At 36.8% G+C, this 13,614-nt stretch overlaps 3 protein-coding genes across 5 annotated transcripts in view; all 3 read right to left on the bottom strand.

The window, feature by feature from the left end:
* Window positions 1–1,614, bottom strand: part of LOC126853671 (transcription factor Ken 2) — an 89,964-nt gene extending 88,350 nt beyond the window's left edge. Inside the window, exon 1 of the mRNA XM_050599641.1 lies at window positions 1,556–1,614. The gene's annotated coding sequence lies outside the window, so the exon portion shown is untranslated. The remainder of the gene's footprint in view (window positions 1–1,555) is intronic.
* LOC126853667 (tyrosine-protein kinase Drl-like) overlaps window positions 1–13,614 on the bottom strand; it is a 72,062-nt gene that overhangs the window by 16,869 nt on the left and 41,579 nt on the right. For all 3 annotated transcript variants that reach the window (XM_050599634.1, XM_050599633.1, XM_050599632.1), the window contains one exon: window positions 4,234–4,504. In XM_050599634.1, the coding sequence (XP_050455591.1) occupies window positions 4,234–4,492 (259 nt within the window). In that variant the 5' untranslated portion in view covers window positions 4,493–4,504. The remainder of the gene's footprint in view (window positions 1–4,233; window positions 4,505–13,614) is intronic.
* Window positions 1–13,614, bottom strand: part of LOC126853668 (tyrosine-protein kinase Dnt-like) — a 172,259-nt gene that overhangs the window by 134,276 nt on the left and 24,369 nt on the right. The gene's annotated exons all lie outside the window — the stretch shown is intronic.

Raw genomic sequence — 13,614 nt, 5'->3', positions numbered from 1 at the left:
TTTACGATACGTCCGAGAAACGGATGAGTATCTTGAAGAGGTCTCTACTACCTCGGCGCTAAAATTGCAACTGCGTCAAATGTTTTGCAACATACTTATCAATTTTTTTTTTAAATATTTTTACATTTTTAATCTCGATAATTTCGCTTCTTTACGCTTATGATGTAATTATAACTCGGTTATATATTTTACAATATTTAAATCTATTTTTTCTTTTACTATTTCCATTACATTTATATCGCGTGTATATTATTACATGGAATAAATTTTTATATCCAAAAGTTAAAATATTATGCTATATATTTAAAAATAATGTAACAAAGACACGCTATATCTTCATCTCACTCCGATCACGCTCACTGATCAAATAATACAATACCTATCGACATAAGTTGTCGCGATTGACGCGCACTCGCGAAACTCAAAGAGCGACTATGAAGTCAAGAAGGCGTGTTAAGAGCGACTTCTCAATTAAATCCGACTGAGCTATGCTATCCGCTACCATCAAACAGACCTTAACCGAGATTTACGGAGGACCGGAATTAAGTCTCCAGAGGATTAACAGGGTGACTCTCCACGAGTTCCCTCATTCGCCGCGAGCTCTGTGGACTTTAGAAACAAATTTAGTCATGCTGAGAGACTCGCGTAAATCACGAAATTACACCTTTCATATATGCACACGGATATGTTTACTTTATTTGATAAGAAAAACGATTTTTCGGGGAAAAAAGTGAAACTTGATACTTATTTACATATTTTAAATACCGGTAGATTTTTTTTACAATTCTTTAAATATAGCATGCTCATAAGAGTTGTATTCGATAATTCAAAAAACATCGACATATGTTGAAGATATTTGAGGTAAAAAATAACATACACGGAAAAATCTGAAAAAAAAACACAGAACGTAGAATATATTGTTATTTGCTAAAAATATAAATAAAAAAAATTTAATATGCGCATTTTCAACGAATTCAAATTGCGAAAAATTGAAATTTCAAATAATAAAATAACTTTGAGAATTGAGAATCAGTTTACATTATTAAATCTTTCTTTTTCTCAATTTGACATCAATGGTCTTCTCAATATATGTAATCTTCGCGAACGTCGAATATAGAGGGCTCCGTGTAGAGAATTCGATTATTTTCGAGTGATCTCGAGGCGCTTTCAGATTGCTGCCAGGACCTCTCGAGCTCGAAACGATCGCCGAAGGACTCGTCAGGGGCTGGCCCCGGTTTCTTTGGCGTTGCGGGAGCGGACAAGGAAAAAGCAAATTCGACAAAGCAGGAAATCTGCTCTTCAAGACGCGACTATAGTCCTCACCCACGGTGGTGCTTACTTATTTTCGTCCTTTTTCCTTCCCTTCGCGAACTCCTGTCCACCTCGTTTTTCTACGCGGTCGACCCTCTTGATCTTCGACGAAGGAAGGATTTTCTTGGTGCCTTCTCTTCTCTTTCATTAAATACACCGATCCCCGACGAAATTCAATTTTACTCGGCGAATTGCTTTTTGTTGTTCCGTCGCCTGCTTCAGTAACCGGATCCGGATCTGAGACATCTTTCTCTCTCTCTCTCTCTCTCTCTCTCTCTCTCTCTCTCTCTCTCTCTCCTTCTTTTCTTTTTCTTTTTCTTTTCATCTCCTTCTTGCCTGCCAACCGTCAAATCGTTCTCTGTGCGTCATGTAAATAAATATGTTTCTCTATACGTGACACCAGCAATATTCAGTTACATTTTAATATAGAGACTTGAAACAAATATTCTCTAAATTTTAAAAGAGAAATTTTTTAAAATAAATTTTATATAATAAAATTTATTTAAAAAATTATATTTCTGCTCTTGTGATTTTGTATCTAACAATATTGTTTCAGAGAATGATAAACTGTCGCGGCCAGCTGTTGGTCAAAAATAAAAAATATTATTTTCAATTTTAAAACGTGCCTCTTTTTTTAACTTTTTGATTCTACGAAATTCAATTTTTACTTGTGTTCATCAGAAACCAAAGAATCAATTTTCTTCTTAATTAAAAAGATAGAGTCTATAGATTCAACGCTGTTGTTTCAATTTATTTTGCGTCGAACGTTTATTTATCGAAAACTGTTTTGCACAAAACTCATTTTGAATACACAAGATCAGTATAAAGTATTTGCAAACTATCATGATGCTACAGAGAGAGAGATGAAAAGGGGTTGAGGGGTTATTTGCCAGATTGCATTCATTGTTGCTCAGTGCGGCTTGTTTTTTCAGAAAACACGTTTTCGAGGTCGCGTGAAGTTTGCGGAGTCGAGAGAACCGCCTGTGAAGTACCACGCGTACAAGTTTACGAGCACCCTTGTCGGAAGTGGCGCGGAAATTACGTTTGTACCTTCGCTCACGTCCGTCATAACATTTCCATTTCTGCTCGTAACGTAAACTACATATATATATATATATATATATATAATTCCATTATCTACACATAATTACTTAAACGACCATGTGTGTGCTTCTATTTATAATTTAACGGTATTTATTTAGCAAAACCCCGAAGCGTCGGAAAATATTATTCCAAAATGATTGCTGTTCACTTAATAAAATAAATACTAATAGCTATAATATAATTACAAATAATTATAATACTTTTATAATAAAACTTTTAATAATACTGTTAAATTATACACACGTTATATTGCAGGCTAATAAATCTACAAATCTTTCTCTAAATGAAAAAAAAAAAAATATATATATATATATATATATATGATAACGAATATATGAAAAATTCAATTTTATACATTTAAATATACACAACTATAAATATTTATATATACTTATTTCTTTTCTATAACATTTGGCCATATATATGAATTTTTCATCGCATTCGCTTTATTTGACATTTCAAAAATTGTTTCTATTATTATGATCATCTTTTTTGACGTTAAAAACGCTTAATATCACGACATCAAAGTTATCAAAAATCGCTCACTCCCAGAGTCCATAAATCGCGTGGATGAATTGAGTTTGCGAGTGACGCGAAATGAATGCGCGCTTCTGTTTTAATCGCGACCACGTCGAAATTGTCTCGCCGTAACGAAGGTATTCAGCCGGGTTCGCGAACGCACTAATTAAATCCGATATTACGTAAACGAAATAATTATCAACAGGCTGCAATGGCGCCAAAGTGAGTACAGATGAATGAAGGCGCACTCCGGGGATGTGACTCGCTCGCGTACCGCAGAATATATGAACAAGCGAGTAAACCATATGTTACATAGATTACAAAACTTGAATAGTATCATCCTTTGAAATGGATCTTCATTTAACGCATTGTAGATCAATATTACCGCAGTAAATAATAGCGCATAGAAATTTACAAACCTTTCGCGCCCCAATTTGATATTGTAATTGATAGGTGTGTTTCATGAATTATTAAAAAGTATATTTAATTTATCTAATTTTGTGTATTGTATATGTGCGTGCATTATATAGTCAAATTTCGATTAAATTATTGAAGATACAATCATGAAGTAGAAATGAATCTAAATTTTAAAGAGCCAAATAAACATCATTCTGAATTGAAGAAAAATTGGAATTTTAATTAGACGAATAGAAACGCCACTAAGTGGTAGAGTTACATAATTCACACTTTAGCATTTTCATATTTCAAGTGAGATAAACGGCGAGTGCCGTCATGATTTTTTTAGAGACTCTGAATAAAACAAACGGAAGAAGAGAACACGCGGCATTCCTTCAACGAAATCAGAGAAAAAAATCTAGAATCCGGATCTAGGTTCTCGATTAATGCGCGGCTGCTATGAAAATCGTGGAATTTCAAATCACATTGAATTTCATGCGCGAGAATGAAATAAATATAACGCTTTTTCTCTCTCCTTTTCTGTTTCAAACTCTACATATATTCTCTTAAATGAAATCAGTACATTATCACTTATAAGCAGTGCTTTCAGGTGTATAAATATAGCACACTCTGTGTGAATGTAAATAAAATAAAATTTCATTAAAAACGATTATTTAGTTACTTACTAGAAAATTACTGGTGGAAGATTAATTTTTCAGTGCCATCTTATTTCCATAATTAGTGATATAAGATAAAAGACATTTTCGTGATTCTTTAAGAAAATACGAAAATAATGAAACGTGATATATTTTGTTTTTCAATATTTTTTTATTGTGATAATCACGCCACTGCGAACGAGGAGCTACACTGATACCGAGCCACTAACTCAATCATTGCACGTACCTTTCAAGCAGATCTTGTTCCTCTTGAAGACCAAGACGGTGTCATTGTATCTAGTGCCAGGCGGCGCGGTGACATTCAATCTCAACGCCAGAGGTATTTCGGCGCTAACGACCCCCGAGCAGGGCAATCTGATCCTGAAGACTTGCAGGGTGACTGGAACCTCCCCCCTCGCGGAGACGTTTACTCTCGGTGGCAGCAACGCCATCATCCCGGAGGACGGTCCTCCCAGCACTCCCACCACGTCATAATCCAGCTCCATGGAATACGGTAACTGTATGTGTGAGAGAAAAGAAGGTATGTTTCAAAAAACTTTACTTTACCTTAAGGACAGTGTAATCTTACATTGTCATTATCGCGAAGCATACAGATCGCTTTTGGGCAAATAAACGACAATTTTTAGCAGAGACGAAAATCCTTGAGAAAAGCTTGATTTACGCTCGTGCTCCGAGCGTAATCTTGCAAACTTCCCTCTCGCGACTCGACATTTCGCACATAAAAATATTCCAGTTATCGTCAGCCGGCCGATAATCTGAGTAATAAAAATAGCGCGGCGCCCATATAATTCATGTGGACAAGCTGGAGACTCGGCGCAGTCCCTTCATCGCTGCATACGATTGCACATATTAACATATTATATTATAGATATATATGATTACGTATCGTCACCGTATCGGCCGGCGCATGCAATATTTCACCTTAAATCCCGCGCGTCGCTCTATTTCGTATTTACTGCCGTCTATCTCGTAACCTTTAACCTCGAGTCGAGCTGAAACACAGGAGACCATGCCGGGTAGGTAGGGTAAGCACAAGATCCCGGCGAGCACGATTGTACCAACTTCCCTCCCGCCCTTCTGTCACACTCGAGATTGGCCCACCTCGAACGGCGAGTAGTGTGTTTAGGCACGCCACAAGTTTTACGAGGTGGCATAAATAACCCGGTTAGTGCTTCGTGATGCGGTGTCAACGGAAAGGCGACTCCACCCTCTCGGCTCACCGGTAATCGTCGTAATCGTCGCGACGGGGGGTCGCGCGGTAGCGTGACACCTGCCTATCGTACCCCCGTGGCGAACCCGAGATCGCGCGCTTACCTTCTCTCTCTCTCTCTCTCTCTCTCTCTCTCTCTCTCTCTCTCTCTCTCTTTCTCCCTCTGGATATTTATTATTTTTTCCGACCATATACGTAAGTCGCGCGGCAAAACGTGAACGAAACGAATGGACCGTGCACGCGTGTGCACGGCACTCCCCGTGCGTACTCCCTCCCTCCTCCGTTTCCCACTTGCGTAAGAGATACCGCGACGGGGGTCTCTATATCGGGACTTTCGAACAGCTCTTAGATCATTCCGACCTTTCCCTTTAATTACAGAGAGTGCCTCAGTTTACGGTGGACGATTTATTTTGATTCAAGCATCGCACACGCGAATAGTTATTCACCGTCGTTGACACTTGCTAGATAGAAAGAGATCATGCAGGAGTCATAGTTTCAAATTCTTTATAACGAAATCTAATACAAGATTTTTATAATTACGCATTAATTAATTTCTTTACTTCACTAGTAATAAAGCTTCTATAAATATTGGATAAAAAAATGCTTACTATATCATCTTTTTCTACTGAAGATTTATTATAATATCAATAATATCAATAACAATGTCCATTTTTTAATAAAGATTCCATTTAACAAACTTTCCTATACAAATACCGGAGATAGTTAAAGCTCTCTTAAAGAAGGGAAGATAAATGATATTTCCGATTCTCCTCAGGCAGGCACGCGAGCTTTTTCATACTGAATGCGTTCGTCCGGGCATTCGTCCTAATTGACGGTAACTTAATGACGATGCGCGGTTGAATCGAGGACGCGATGTCGAGGGTGCTTTCGAGACGGGACGCCGCCATTTGCCTCGTAATCGCTTCTGGGGTGACGATGACGTGACATCTATCCATCGTGTTCGGGCTGTCAGGGATAAAACGTGTTTTCACCGTTCTACCTATACGACGGGTAGTAATTGACAGAAGTGCCTCGTTCAGTCGTCGAAAAGCCACCCTTTTCTTTCATTCGCGCGCCGCCCTTTTCTCCCACGATAAATCAACCGCGCCCGAACTAAACGCATTCACTCTCGGAACTGCTCTCAAACGCGTTTGGTGTTAGAGAGATGGCCAATATCTCTAAACAGATCTAGATTGATTTGTAGTACGAAACGGTACAAATATATTTTAAAACGCGAAACAAGATTTATAACAAATAAAATTCACTCATTGTTAGTCACGATATCAGTACTATCTATGCTGACAAATACACATATTAAAATAATCGAATTACTTTGAAATTGTAAACATTAAATACAAATATTTTTTTTCATTACAACGTTATTATCTTCAACAAAATGACGAAAAATAATAGTATATATTCCTGATGTAACTATAGATCTAAATAAATCTTCTTTAAAGAGAATTTTAGCCGCTATCGATTAAGCGTATTTCGCATTTCTTATCGTCGCTGGTTACAAATTTCTCGATGAAAATTCGCGAAGCGAATCGTAAATCTCGATTTTTCTCGTTCAGCATCATTCGGAAGAGTACGAGAGGATTCGACGAAGGATTCGAGCGATTTTCTGCACCTGTAAGCGTTTGCTTAATATCCAGTCTCGGATTCCCATAATAGCGTAAAAATGTTTGCCCAAGAAGCGTCCGCTTCTCTCGTCGCGTGTTCCTCTCGAATCCAGAGAGAGGATCGTAGTCATGGGCGTCGACATGACTTTCCTCGGAACGTCAGAAATTTTCTTGAAAGAAAACTTGGAAACTTTTCACCTTTTTTTTTAATTAATGACGACAGTTATACGCGTAATATTAATCTTAAACACGCGTATTGCATTTAGGGGAGAAGACCTGTGTAAGTGAATTTCAGTACTTTCAGTACCTTCCTATTAAGGCAAAATAGACTTTGCGAGGTTCGTTAAACCACAATGCGCTCTTAACGAGTTTATCACGTCAGTTTGCACTCCTATAATTAACGACAAATTTCTCCGTTATATTTTTCACTTGTCCCCCTATCCTAGAACAGAGTCGAGGGATGCGGTGCACCGGCGACGCCCATGACGCCCGACACGACGGTGTCGCGTGAATTGCGATCCGTCAACCTTCTCCCGTATCTTCCGCGTGTTTCCGTCGCGTATATGTGTGACGCGTTCTCGCGTGTGTTTCCGTGTACAGAACACTTGGATTCCGCTGGAGACGACGAGAGAGGTGACGAGTACACCACGACAAGCGCCATTGTCGCTGTCAATGAAAAGGAAGTCGTATAACACGGGGAAATCCTATCGTCCGACACCAGGAAGGAAACGCCCGTAGCTTTTAAAGGAAAAGAGAGAAAGAGGGAGAGTGAGAGAGAATGTCCCGCGGTATCCCGCTCCCTCGCGTTTCCCCCCGTCCTCGATTTATATCGAAATTATGCCGCGATTTTGTATTATCGGACAGCATCGGGGAGAGAATATTAAAGGACGAAGGCGGGCTGATTTATCCCGGAATTATTCCCGGTTCCAGTATTATTCGCGTCCTTGTGTTATTCCAGTGAGCGAGCCCGCCGGTTGATTCGGCTGGATACGCGTGAGCGATGAAAAATGTGCGGCCATGCGAGAAGTACGATGATAAACGCGGCATGAAGCGTACAGAAAAGGGTCAACGCCGCCGATCGCGGCTTCGGTGATTAATCGTGGCGCCGGGGATTGTCGAGATAGGTTTCAATATCGCGGATCAGTCGAGCGTATGTTGTGAACGCTAATAAGTTTAGACGTGATGTTTCTTATCGCCCGTATCCTCTTCTCGCTCTTTTTCTTTCTCTTGCGTACTGTTAACAAACGCTTTTTCATTTGCTGTTCTTGTATTTCGATAAATACAAACAAAACTAGAAACGCACATATATACACATAAACACAAACATGCTTTAGTTTAATATCTCTAATTAATCGCAATTTATAGAATTACTTTATAATCCTATTAATTAATGTGATGCTAAAAATACATATGTATATATGAGAAAAATTTCAAAAATGTATTATTGTAAAATTAATATATTATATACATTATATATATGACAATCGATCTTATTGTCAGTACCCATACAATGACAAATGCTTGTCTATCACTTTTTTATGCCAATATCAATAGATAATATGATTTGAACGAGATAATAGTTAGAATGCCAATCCCTTTTTTTATGATTTTTAAAAAATTTTTCACGAAAAATATAATCGCTAATATATAATAAAGCTGTTTTATATTTAAATCTGCATTTAAATGCAGCCAAGAGATCTATTATTATTAAATGCTTTCACCTCTCATTCTTTGATCATGAAAATATTTATAAATTCGCTTGATTAAATTCTTTTGTTATTTTAAAGAGAATAATAAAATTATTTTAATTATCATAAAATAATGAATTTACTGCGGCATACATTGTTTTTAAATTGAAAGAAAACGCGTTAAGCAAATATCATCGAAACGTAGTTACATCACAAACATTTCCGCATAACCGAAAGTACATGATTCCAACCGATATCCATCGGTGCGTGATCCACGAAATTAGTCACGTGTCGCTAAACACTCGAGGCACCGATCGTGTAATTTTTATGGGAATTTTCCGGTGAATCTTTTTACACGATTGAATCCATACGGGGTTTTATCCTGTATTATACGAACGGTCGATTAAAATAACACATTTTCGAGTCCTTTTCACAGATATACCTGTTTTCATTTTAAATTTAAATTTGGGAAAGCAGTGATATATTTCCGCTGCCTATACAGTTTCAAATTAAAAATTAAAATATTGTTCGCTCGGTACAATGATGATAATATATGAGTGAATAATTTTCATCCGTACACAAAGTATCCGTATACAAGCTGATGAAATTGCAAATTTTAAAATTGCCATATGAAATATGATAGTTTGATAAAGTAAAATTAAAATTTTTATTTATATATATATATATGTGTGTGTGTGTGTGTATTTGATTTCATAAAAATATTTCATTTAGTTAGAAGCCGATTTTTTTTTTATTTCTTGTATATCTATTAGCTTATATAAATCTTGTCAAATAGTTCACTATACACTAAATTAATAAAATTTTTTTATTTAATAACGATAACTTTGATCTAAATTAGCTGCAATTAAATCTAATTAATTAAAAAAAAACATTACAAATATACACACATACCAACGAAATGTTATTTATTTCTTTATAGAATGTCTACAAACACAGCGAAGCGAAAAGGACAGGAGGCTTCCTTCAAATCGCGTGAAGGAGGCCGGCGAGATGCCTTGCTTTACGAGAGATTCTTCCTATGGTTTCCCTCTTGCTTTCAGTGTATAGCAATAACAAAATTCCATTGGTCTTTTTGCGTGTCCACCCTCCACATCAACGCTGAGAACCCTCGCACTTGAACTGTGGTGGACGAAAGTTTCGAGTTTACGCTTTGATTCGTTTCTTTTTCTTCTCTGACCAATGACCTTTAGACGCAAGAAATTAAATCGGAATCTTTGACAGCAATGGCATAGGAGACTAGTAGTATGTGAAAAATTTCTTGATGCACGCGAGGTCTAGAAGAGGTCTAGACGAATCAAATGATTTTTTCAGAAATATATACTACATCAAAATACTTGCAATTTCAGACCCATAAAATAAAAATTTGTGATATATATGTACATATATATATATATATATATATATATATATATATATATATATATATGATTGAATTGGGCGCAAAATAAAAATAAAATGAATCGGTTTTAAATACGATGTGCTCCAGCTAACTTTAAGTAACCATTAGATAAAAGATAATGTTAGCTTACAATTACAATTACATTATATGGACAAAATTAAAATTCTTCATCAAAAAAGAAAAATAGCTAGATATTGCAAGCATCGCGTGCGTGCGAGCGGAAACTCCTTAACATCCCTCTCGGCATCTACTTGCAGGGCGCTCTTTAGAGGCACGCAAAGGACGCTTAGTCTCGCCATAATATCTCAATCATATATATATATATATATATATATATATATATATATATATAAACGCTAATGCTCTTACACTTAGATAGACGACTCGCCGCCCGAGAGGCGAAAGCGACGCCTCTTCCTCTTTCGGACAACATTTATACGAGAAGCGTCTTAATGCCACTTTCGACGACACGATGAATTAATCACTCCTCGTTCCAGCATCGTCTTTGACTATCCCTCCCTAACCGTTACTTCGTAAGCAAATGAATTAACAACAAGAGAGAGAGAAAGAGAGAGAGAGAGAGAGAGAGAGCGGTTAAAGGAGGAAACTCCCTTTGCGGAAACCGTTCTTAACGATTAACCGTTGTCATTTATATATCAGGAAATGTAATGATACCAGCGATACATGAGATTAATTAAAGATAATGGGCAATGAAACTGATTATACCATTTGTATTGCGAATAGACGGTATTTTCCTCAACTATAAGAGAAATAATAACATGTTGAGAATAAAATTCTTTCTTCAATCACAAATTTTTCAAAAATATTTGGATTATAAAATTATGCATTTATTATATAGATTTTTTGATAATAAATTAAAAATAATAAATTTTTAAACATTTATTGACTGAAGATTCAATCATAAAATTAATTCGAGTGCATTTAAAGATTTTCCATGTAATACGTTTTAATTTAAAAATTATAATGCAAAGTATCTCTTTAACTAACGACTCCACAGTATCGTTTAACGAGGTGTTAAACTTTTTATTTGAACGAAACGATATATATCTTTTGTATGCAGCCGTTGAAAGATTAACCCCCGCATTAATTTTCAGAATTACGCGTCCGCGACGTAAATGACGACTTAACGAGCGGTTTTAACGCTTTAATTATTAGCCCGACTGTACTGCCGCTAAGAGAACAAGAACGTCGTACAAAGGGTGCAAAGCGAGGCAAGGGTGTGTTTGCCGCTCTCCGTGTTAACGCAATATACTCGCTCTAGGGTGCGACGCACTTAACATGTGTACACGAACGCTGCCCGTCTGCGGGCTGTCTGTCCGTGTGCATCCATATTCCCTTATATATGCTCCGCCGTTTGCGCCTACAATGAGCTCCCTTCCTTCGCTTCTCTCCGTTAATGATTCGTATTCTTTGTAGCTGCTACATTGGATTTAATTATTTGTTTTAGGAATATATTCTCAAAATTAAAATAAATCATACAATATTTAATATTTAATTAATGCTTATTATTTAATTATGTATTAATTGTGTATAATTTCTCTTTGATCATTTTTTTTTTTTAAAGAATTTTTAAATTAATTATTTTATCCTTATTTCCTTTTTTTTTTTTTTTTTTTTTCCTTCCCTTCGTTTATAATATAAAATTCGTATGTTAGACGTACTATATACTGTCATGATTTTAACATTTCTGTCGCGCTATACATATCACTGCGCCAATCCCTTATTCATTTTCTTGAGCTTCATGTCCCCAGGCATCACTTGTCTTCGTTATCTCCATGAAATATGAAATCTCTTGCCTCTATAACGTGTGCCGTCTGCTTCCACTCCTTTACCTTCACTATGTATACATTTCCCCCCCCCCTTCCCTCTAGAGCTCATGGTTATTATTTTCTATTTCTTAATTCTCGGAATATACTCTAAACGCAATATGTCTCGTACATACATTATCTACATGTCCTCTCTGATTCGATTAAAGACAACAAAAGGCATCATTAATAAAGATAACAAAAGAACAGCTGCAATAATGATAAAGTAACAGTGAGAACAAAAAGCATGAAATATAAATCATGTGAAAAATAAAATGGTACGATTCGAAAAAAAATAAAACTCTTTGATAACTACCGAGAAAGTCATTAATACAAATTAAATGGGGAATCAGTGAATAATTTTTTAATGCAAGATCCAAGTCAATTTACATTCTACCTTATATTTTTGTATAATAATATTTTGATCAATTGTATAAATATATATGATAAAATGTTTTCTTAAAATCATTAATCGGCTTTTTAATTTCGCCCGCGGTTCTATTATTACGATAAAAAGATAATTTATTTCCACTTGGAAACTGCACTTTATATTTACTTTAGTAAAACTTCTTCAGGATCTCTCAACGACCGCCGGTGCAATATTCCGGACCTCTACTATCGAGTTAACCTCGTTGCTGGGCGACAGGGTCTAATCGTGCAATACTAATTTTATTACGCGCAAGTCCAGTTAATTGGCGCCAGAAGCGTATAAATTGCACCGGCTTGGCGACACTCGGCTCATACGGACCGTAGGGACATAGGGCAGTTTATCCTTAATGCGAAAACATTGCTTCCCCCTCGGCACCCTCGGTGGTAAGGGACCAGGTCGGAAGGTAGTCACGTAAAGGATTGCTGGAATTCCCGCAGGAATCTCGTGCGACGTCTACCTAGTGCTTATTTAGAAAGCCAAGCGGTCCTCCACCGATATATATATATATTGAACCTTGTAATCTTTTAATCCCGCCAACGGCTTATTGGCAAACGGACAAAAAGAAGAAAGGCGATCTCTTTCAGCAACGACGTAACGAAACGTCGTTTTAAATCTGCCGGTGGAAATCTCCGCGGAAATCGCGACGGCTTAACGGTGCGGTTACCGAGATCGAACGCAAACTTGGCGAAGTTCTAACCGAATCCGATGGCCCCCGCGAAGTCTGCGAGCGATTAGAAGTCGAAGTTGGAGAACGCCCGTGTTATCGCTCGCGAGGCTTCCATTATTTCGCTCGCGGCATTGTGTTCTATCTTCTGTGACGTAAGATACTTAGGCTAAAGATAACGCCAGGTAAATTATATTCAACATTGTTAACGTCTTAGTAGCGAATGCACATTATAATGCAATTGTATAATGTTCAACTAATCGCGCGAAATATTACTCGCATAATATTTTACACTGCGAGTGACACCAGATACATTCTTCAATATTATTTTAACGTTTTGTTCGACAACATGAGACATTATTATTATTAATTACAAGATATTACTATGCACGATAATTTATAATAAAAATAAGTAAAATTTTTTCTAATTATTAATTTTTTGTTATAAATAGTATGTGACAATGTAATATTAAAAAAAATTACTGGATATTTCTTGCAAATGATTCTATATTGATTCATCCCTTTTACATCATTTATCGATCAAGATTTTAAGTCCTCTTCTCTCCTCTAACCTCGAACTATATTCTCGACTTCAATATATTCCATTATGCGCTGTTTACACGGCAGACGCTTCTGTAAGGAAATGAAAACGCCCTCGTGCACGATAATGGAAATCTGAACCGCACGGGAGAAATTAGTTTCTTTGACCGATGGAAACAGCTACGTGTTGTCGATAGAAATGGACGG

The sequence above is a fragment of the Cataglyphis hispanica genome, chromosome 12 (assembly GCF_021464435.1).
Source record: "Cataglyphis hispanica isolate Lineage 1 chromosome 12, ULB_Chis1_1.0, whole genome shotgun sequence".
NCBI classification, from domain to species: domain Eukaryota; kingdom Metazoa; phylum Arthropoda; class Insecta; order Hymenoptera; family Formicidae; genus Cataglyphis; species Cataglyphis hispanica.
The sequence above is the reverse complement of the archived record's forward strand: the minus strand, read 5'-3'. Positions and strand labels throughout refer to the sequence as shown.